At 51.3% G+C, this 8,751-nt stretch overlaps 1 protein-coding gene across 2 annotated transcripts in view; it reads left to right on the forward strand.

The window, feature by feature from the left end:
• CARS2 (cysteinyl-tRNA synthetase 2, mitochondrial) overlaps nt 1-8,751 on the forward strand; it is a 60,588-nt gene that overhangs the window by 45,751 nt on the left and 6,086 nt on the right. For both annotated transcript variants that reach the window (XM_023519174.1, XM_012811512.2), the window contains exons 10-11: nt 7,194-7,260; nt 7,787-7,925. In XM_023519174.1, coding sequence (XP_023374942.1) covers nt 7,194-7,260; nt 7,787-7,925 — 206 coding nt within the window. The remainder of the gene's footprint in view (nt 1-7,193; nt 7,261-7,786; nt 7,926-8,751) is intronic.

Here is an 8,751-nt window from a genome sequence, read left to right on the forward strand (position 1 = left end):
GGGTTGTTTTAGACGTAAAGCGACTGCCCACTAAATAGACAATAGCGTAGTATAAACAGAACTTTGATGCACACTGGGATCCTGAAATGTCTGTGTGAATTGCTTTATTGCGGTTTTCTGGAAATCACCTCTGTCTCCGAGGTCTGCCTGGGGAGCGTCTTGGCCAAACAAACAAAAAGGATTTGGGGCTTAAGAAGGGGAAGGCAAGTGTTTGGAGGGTGACCAGGAAAAGAACTGAAACAAATGTTGTTTGGTGGTTTGTTTTGCGGATTTAAGTTTCTCGGAGGATGAGCACTGTCCTTTGCCTGGTCCAGGAGATAGAGGTGCCTTTTATAAAGGAAATTCCCTTGATAAAAGAAAGGGAATTTTCCTACCCCTGCTGCTTTTCAGTGGTTTTTAGCTTAAAGTAATCCACACCCCCTGGAGCACAGTGTGGTGATAGGCGCTGTTCTTAGAGCTGTGCTGTCTGTACCAGTGGGCGTGACTGTGTGCACACCGGCATGGCACGCTTATTGGACCGTCAGAAAACACTGGAGACCTCATGACACTTCCGTATTCTACAAGCCACTCCTGAAAACGAGGCCAGGAATTTCCTGCTATCACCTTGCCCATGTTCTGATTCCTCCGTTTATCTCCAGCGTTTTGCAGCTTTTTTAGTGAGATCTGATCAAGGTTTGTGTATTGCATTTGTATGCCATATCTTTTTTTTTTTTTGGCAGTTTTTGGCCAGGGCTGGGTTGAACCCGCCACCTCCAGCATATGCAGCATAAGGGGCCAGCGCCCTACCCCTTTGAGCCACAGGCGCTATCCGTATGCCATATCTTTTTAAGTTTTTTATAATTATGATAAAAACATGAATATAAAATTTATCATCTTAACCATTTTTAATTGTGCTGTTCAGTGGTGTTAAGTAAGTTCACACTGTTGTGCAACGATCTCTGGAACGTCGCATCTTACAAAACCGAAGTTCTGCGCTCACTGACCAACTTCCTGTTTCCCTCCGCTCTGCACCCAGTCCCTGGCAGCCACCCTCTACTTCCCATTCTGTGATTTTGGCCAGGCTGGGTCTCATGCATGTGGAATCACACAGCGTTGTCCTTTTGTGACGGGGTCATTTTCCTGACCGTAACGTCCTCAAGATCCACCCATGCTGTGTTCAGTGTAGAAGTCCCCTTCCTTTGTAAGGCTGAGTATCGCACCGTCTTATCTGGCTGCTAACATGCAGCATTCTCTCTGCTTTTATTTACCTGGGACGTTGACTTTTTGTTGTTGTTGAGACAGAGTCCCACCCTATGCCCTAAGCAGAGTGCAATGGTGTCATAGCTCAACTACAACCTCAGACTTGGGCTGTAGGTTAGTGCCTTAGCCTCTGGAAGCCACTGGGATTATAGGCACTTGCCATGGCGTCCGGCTGGGTTTTTCATTTTTTTATGAGTCAGGGTCTCACTTTCACTCAGGCAAGTCACGAACTCCTGAGCTCAAGCAGTTCTCCCTCCTCAGCCTCCCACAGTGCTGGGATTACAGGCGTGAGCCACCGCGCGCCCTGTGGGACGTTGACTTTGATGAGACTGGCCAACTGTCCTGCTGATCACCCCCCATTCTGAATTAGCTTTGTCTGTCTCTTCCTGGCGTCATTTAAGTTGTTCTTCTGTCTGCCACACGTCCTTTAACTGGAAGTGAGGCTTCCAGGCTTGACTCAGTCCTGCACACTTGGCAGGAAACCTTGGAGGTGACACTGGCTCACACTGTGTTCCTCTGGGGCCAGGTCTCACTTTGTCGCCCTGGGTAGAGTGCTGTGGCGTCATAGCTCAAAGCAAGCTCAAACTCTGGGGTTCAAGCAATTCTCTTGCCTCAGCTTCCCAAGTAGCTGGGACTACAGGCGCCTGCCACAACACCCAGCTAGTTTTAGAGGTGGGGGGTCTCACACTTACTCAGGCTGGTCTCGAACCTGTGAGCTCAGGCAATCCACCAGCCTTGACCACCCAGAGTGCTGGGATTACAGGCGTGAGCCAGCCGTGCCCGGTATTCCCCTTCTTCGTGGCGAGTTTGACCTTTGGTTAAGGGATGACCTCCACACCTGTCTCTTGTAGTCTGTGTCTTTCTCGCGGTAGTAAGACTCTGACTGTGGCATGCCGTGTGACTTCTTGTTCCAACAACCTCCCAGCCAGCGGTTTCAGAGGCTTCACCTGCATGGTGGATTCCATGGGTGGTTACAAAGTTGTGGTTGTCTCATCCTGGTACTTATATCTTTTCCATTTATGAGTTGGCATTATTCTTTAAAGCAAAGGGTTTTGTCTCAGTATCACCACAGTTAAGGATTTATATTAAAATTTAGTGTACTCTCGCTCACTTGGTGTTTTTTTGGTGTTGAAATCATCCCGGATTTGGCCAAGGAGGGCTCTGCCCACTGGCTGCTGGGACCCATGGCCCTGACCACTTGTTTTCTGGTCAACACCCCCCCCTTTTGCTTTCCTGCCCACACCTGCCACTTCTTCAGGGGGCCTCACTGCCTTTGCGAAGAGGTGAGATTTTTAAGCCCCAATTTGGGCACTCAGTATGTTGATTGCTACTGAGTGATGTTATATCTAGGCCTTTTGAGGGGACAGAGCTGGGAAAGGAAAACAAACATACTTGTAAATGTATAAAATAGATAATTTATTTGAGTTCATTTTGGTATATCTAAGTAAAATTTAATATCATGGGACTTTTTTAAAGTTCCCCCCCTTTTACTAAAAATCCTGTTTTCTTATATGGCATATCAACTTTTTGCTTTACTTTAAAATACACACAAAATTAGTTTAAAAACTTAATACCACTATTAACTATGAACAGTAAAGCTATTGAACACAGTTTTAGATTTCTTTGCTTTTCTTTTAAAAATAATAGTTTTGTTGAAATATTCACACACCATATAATTCGCCCTTTTAGGCTATTCTGGTCAGTGGTGTGTGGCATATTTGCCACTGTGCAACCATCGCTTCTGAGAACATTTCTGTCACCTCAGAAAGCACCACTACACCCATTCGCAGTCCCTTCTCCGTCCCCTGACAAGCACTCATCTACCTTCTGTTTCTGAATGTGCAGATTCTGGGCTGGTCTTTCTTAGGATGCGTCCACCGAGGTGTGTGGGCAGTGCTCGCGGTTGTACCAATCTGTCGTCACTCGGGCTGTGCATCTGTTCAGTTTATTTCTCATCTGACAATGTCTTCTGCCCTCTTTTCAGTTTTGTTTTTTAAATATGTAAAATGTTTGCTGGGTTCAGTGTCGACAGTGTAAAGAGCAGTGTGGAGGAGGCTGGATTTCTGCCTGCACCCGTCCCTGTCCGCACTGTCCCTGCCCGCACCCACCCCTGCCCGCACCCATCCCTGCCAGGCACTGCTCTGTTTTGTTTCTGGATTATCTTTCCAGAGTGGATATTACGGATTAAGCCAATACGTAGGTAGCTCCTTCTCTGCTCTCTGACACATGAGGGCATATTGTCTTCCACCCACCCCAACAATTTAAGTAATGTTGTTTTTTTTGAGACAGAGTCTCACTATGTCACCCTCAGTAGAGGGCTATGCCATCACAGCTCACAGCAACCTCAAACTCTTGGGCTTAAGCTATTCTCTTGCCTCAGCCTCCTAAGTAGCTGGGACTACAGGCGCCCACTAGAACGCCTGGCTATTTTTTTGTTCTTGTTGTAGTTGTCATTGTTACTTAGCAGACCTGGGCTGGATTCGAACCCACCAGCCTGGGTGTATGTGGCCAGTGCAGTAACCACTGTACTACAGGTGCCAAACCTTAGGTAATGTTTTAATCCAATTACAGAAGAAATGTATTTTATTATAGAAAGTTTGAAAAACACAGACAAGAGAAAGAAGTACATGATTGAAAAATTCAAAGGTGCACAATGTGGACAGCAGGTCTCCTGCCTGCCCGTGAACTCCTGTCACCAGCTGCTTGGGTGTGGGGGCGGGGGAAGGACTCTCTCTCCCAGTGTGTTCCTGACTTTCTCTGCACCCCGTGGCACCACCGTGAGCTCTTGCTTTCCTCACTGAGTGAGTCTTTTAGGTTCCTGGTTTTCTACCCCTGGCGTTTCATTCCAAGTGTGTGGTCCCTTGTGTGTGTTTACCCTGATTACTTTGATCAGCATTCTCCTGACAGCCCTTTAAATTACATCACCTTTTGCACTAGACTGTGTGCATTCTGGATGTCATGGGTATTGCCGAGTCTGCTTATGCTTAGTGAGCACGTGTGGCTCGTGGCAGTGCACATGAGACCTATACTCTGTAGTCCGCAGTGCTGCGCTGAGTACCTCTTGATTCGTAACTTAGGCTGAGGCTGTGAGCAGAGTTGCATGTCAGCCCCTGCAGCACTTTCAGAGTGACGGGAATGTAGCCTCTGGTAGACTGATAGTAAGTGGCACTGACGTCCCCACCCAGGTTGATGCAAACGTCCACTTCCCAGGTCTCTTCTGCAGCAAATTACAAGTGTGATCAGGTAAGTGTTTCTTATTAATTAGGGGAAGAACAGCAACTAGATACTAAGTCTCCACTTCTGTGTTCACTAGCCACGTTGAGTTCAGCTGTGCGCATTCCTTGGCGAGTTTTACTGTGTGTTTTTGCCTAGACTGCAAGTACCCTTGGCCATTGCTCTTTGGGGACGTTAAGCTGTTGGCCCACATTCCATATCCTGGTTTCTGGCAAAAGGTAGTTTTCTCACCAGTCCTCAAGGCTTTGGAGAGCACCAGGAGTTTTCCTAACGATCTGCACGAAGACTCCTGGGGAGTCTGGGGTGAGTCAGTGTGGTAGACCACTAGAGCTCAGGGAAGGATGCAGACCTGACTTCCAGATACTGCTCCTTTCTGCGCATGGGAGGGCCTGGCTGGAAGGTGGCTCAGGAGTGGGCCCAGCACAGGTGTTAGGGAGCGGTGGCTATCGGCTGTAGAGCCCCTGTGAGCACATAATAGCTCAGAACAGAGCACTTGCCACAACCACTGCCTGGTGCCCACAGGGAAACAGTCCTCTGGCCACCGTGCCCAGGAGATTGCCTAACTCCCAGAGAGGCTTCCAGCACAAACACAGCAGCATGGTCGCACCTCACCTCTCAGGTGGCTGCGGCCAGGGTGTACAGTGGAACCAGAGCAGTATGAAAACTTAGTGCTCCCCTAGGCTGGGTGCCCATAGCTCAGCAGTTAGGGCGCTGGCCACATGCTCCAGGGCTGGTGGGTTTAAACCTGGCCCAGGCCTGCTAAACAAACAAACAAAATAGCCAGATGCTGTGGTGAATGCCTGTGGTAAGTACTAGAGAAGCTGAGGCAAGTGAATCACTTGGCCCAAGAGTTTAAGGTTGCTGTGAGCTGTGACAGCACAGCACTCTATCGAGGGTGACAAAGTGAGACTCTATTTCAATAAAACAAAAAAAAAGAAAGAAAGAAAACTTGGTGCCCCCTCCCCCTTGAGCACTGCCCCAGGCGTGCACAGACCAGGGGTGCGGTGAGGGTGGAGGTGGGTACCCACCGGGGGGAGGCAGCCAAGACCCACCCACCACCAACTCACTTTCCCTAGTAGGAGGGGAGGCTGCCCTGGCTGGAGACAGCAGCAGCCTGGGAGAGCCCTTGCGCCGCAACCCTTCAGTTGAGCTTCCCCACTCAGCAGGGCCTCGAGCAGTGTGTCAGGGCAGCAGCTATACCATAAATATCTGTGTCTTTTTTTTTTTTTTTTTTTTTTAAGATAGAGTCTCACTATATTGCCCTTGGTAGAGTGCTGTCGCATCACAGCTCACAGCCAACCTCAAACTCTTGGGCTTACGTGATTTTCTTGCCTCAGCCTCCCGAGTAGCTGGGACTACAGGTGCCTACCACAATGCCCGGCTGATTTTTGGTTGCAGTTGTCATTGTTTAGCAGGCCCAGGCCGGATTCGACCCCGCCAGCCTCAGTGTATATGGCCGGCACCCTACGCACTGAGTTATGAGTGCTGAGCCAATATCTGTGTCTTGAAGACACGGTCCTCTGAGCTGTCTTTGGGCTCAGCAGCCAGCCTGCTTCCTGCTCACCCTTCTCAGGCCTGTTTTATGCCAGTGGTCCACCACTGTTCTGGGACAAGCCTGGCTGAGGACAAGGGCTGTCTGAACCCAAGGGAAGGCTGCAGACTATGTCTAGTCCAGCCGGTGCTGTGCGCTCCTTTCACCTTGCACCCCAGGCCTCCCCCAGGGGACAGGGCTGGCTGCTGTCCTGCAAGGGACAGAGGACATATGTGTGGCAGAGGGACCCAGTTTTGCTGCCTTCTACAGTGTTGGGGAGGCTTTCATGGGGCCTGTGCCATGAGCTGCCTGTGGGGGGACATCCGAGCACGTCCATTTGGGGCAAGGAGAGAAGAGGGGTTTGTACTGAATTCCCTGGGGCTGTGTTTGGAGCCCTGGGCAGACCCCTTCTCTCCTTCCTTCACTCTCCCCAATCTCATCTCTTTAACTGCTGGTTGCTGTGAACTGTGATGCTACAGCACTCTACAGAGGGCGACATAGTGACACTGGCACCTCAGGGAGGTTTTGTTCTGTGTTGTGCTGATTCAGGGGTCACCTCTGATGAGCTCGCCAGAGTTTTTCTGTGTTGTCCTTCCAAATGTAGAAACAATTCACTTGTTTGCGAGCATTAAGTGTTCTAATAGGCTGATACTGGTTGGGTTATTAGTTGTACTAATATTTAACCAGAGGCACGATGGTTTATTCTTCAGGAAATGAACTCAGCCTATGGTTAACCTCAGCATCTCAAGAGCCGCGCTGCCACGGGGGCTAGGCCTTTGCTCCCTGCCGAGCTTGAGGTCAGCTCATCTGACCTCTGTTCTCCTGGAGCGTCTCCCCGCCCCTTCCTGTGAGGCACACTCTAAGCAAGTGTCGGGGCTGCCGTGTGCTGGCTGTGACTTGTCTTCTGTCTTCCGTCTCTGCCACAGCTGAGCATGCCAGGGCTGGGAGCAGAAGAGACTTCTCCCTGGGCCGCTCAGAGCAAGAATTTCAGGCTTCTCCTCCTTGTCTTTCCCCTAAAGGCTGAAGGGTGGTGATTGTGGGAGTTTGGTGTCAAAATGAGGCTTTTCCAAAAAGTTCCTGATTTCATGCTATGCACAGATCAACTCACACAATTGCAGCAGATAATGTAACCTCTGAGTGAGACAAAACGTGAGCCCAACACCGGGGCTGTCCTGCTTCTCCCTGACAGGACTTTCTGCGGACATTTTCCCCGGACGTCTTCCGGCTTTTCTGCACACGGAGCAGCTACAGGTCAGGTGAGCGGCTCCAGGTCAGTGGTGACTGGGGACAGCAAAACGATGGCCCAACAGCACCATCTTGTGCACTGGCTGCTGTGCCTGAAGGCACAGTTCTGAAGAAGGCCCAGGCTGTCCACTGTGTCAGGTGGGACCCCCCTCTCTCTTCTTCTCTGGGGTCTGACAAGCCTTAGGCCCAGCTGTTGGGCCTGCATCCTGAATGGTGGGCACACTGCTGCAAGCTCTCTCCACCCTGCAGTTGGGACCACTCCCCCCTCACCCTTGGGCGTCCTAAGCGCCGTGTACTTGTGACACCAGTGGGCATGTTCCCTCCAGAGTCACCTGTGCCTCTGTCAGTGGGTTGCACCCCCCCCCACCCCCAGCTGGAGGTATCTAGGATGTCTTTCTTTGGTTCACCTGGTTGTTCTAGGACAGGTGACGGGGCAGGGACATCTGGTGGGCTCCAGGGACTCTTTCCAGGCGGGCAGCATCTCCTTGCTCTGTGTGTCGGGACTCTGCCAACCCTCAGCCACTGTCTCTTCCTTAGCCATCGACTACAGTGACAATGCCATGCTACACGCCCAACACCTGCTTCTAGGGCTGCACTCCTTCCTCGGGGACGCACGTGCCTACATGAAGGGGCAACTGGCCTGCAGTCCTGTCCAAGAAGACCAGCTGTGGGAGGGGTAAGAGACACATATAGGACCCTGGTCACCAGCCTTGTGACCTTGGGGAAGTCCACATCTCACTGCGGGCAGGAGTGCCTGGAGGGGCGATCCCCCCCGTGGGTGCTCACAGAGCTGTAACATGCGTCCTGGTGCTCACCCAGGCCTGGCAGAGTGGCTGGGGTTTTGGTGCGTGAAAGCAGAGGCTGTCGTCACTGGACCTCCTAGTTGGAGGAAGACTAAGCAGGTAGTGGATGCCCTGCACCTTTAGAGAGATGGGCATGTCACAGCAGGGTTGGGGCACACAGCAGGGTCTCGGCGGCTAAAGCCAAAAGCCAGACCTCCATCGGGAATTGGAGACAAGTCTGCTGCGGGTCAGGGGCACATCTCTGTGCCCCTCTGCTAATAGTGACCTGTGGTCGCCTGAGGGGGACATATGCTTGTGTCCACACAGCAGTGCCTGGGCTAAGCCATGTAGACTCAGGACAGCAATGAGGGCTGAGGAAACAGGGCAACTCTAACTCCAGCACTAACCAGGGTGGTCGTGTTCTATGATGTTCCAGTCTGTCACACTGTCACATCAGAAGATTTTGTGGCTGATGTCAGGCAAGGTAGTGGGAAGCTGCAAGGGCTAAACACCAGGGACGTGTCTGGACACTTGGGGGACAAGCACAGCCAGCTGCTCAGGACTCTGCCTGCTAAGGCTGGAGAAGGGATGAGCCACCACTGGAGGGCTGGGGAGCGAGGGCTGTGGGTGCCACCTTTTCTGTACCCATGCATGGGACATAGGAAGAAAGGCCGCATGTAGGGGAAGGTGAGAGCTGCTTCTCCCTGGTGGTCAGCAGAG

The sequence above is a fragment of the Otolemur garnettii genome, unplaced genomic scaffold (assembly GCF_000181295.1).
Source record: "Otolemur garnettii isolate 467f Iridium unplaced genomic scaffold, OtoGar3 scaffold00161, whole genome shotgun sequence".
In the NCBI taxonomy this organism is placed as follows: Eukaryota; Metazoa; Chordata; class Mammalia; order Primates; family Galagidae; genus Otolemur; species Otolemur garnettii.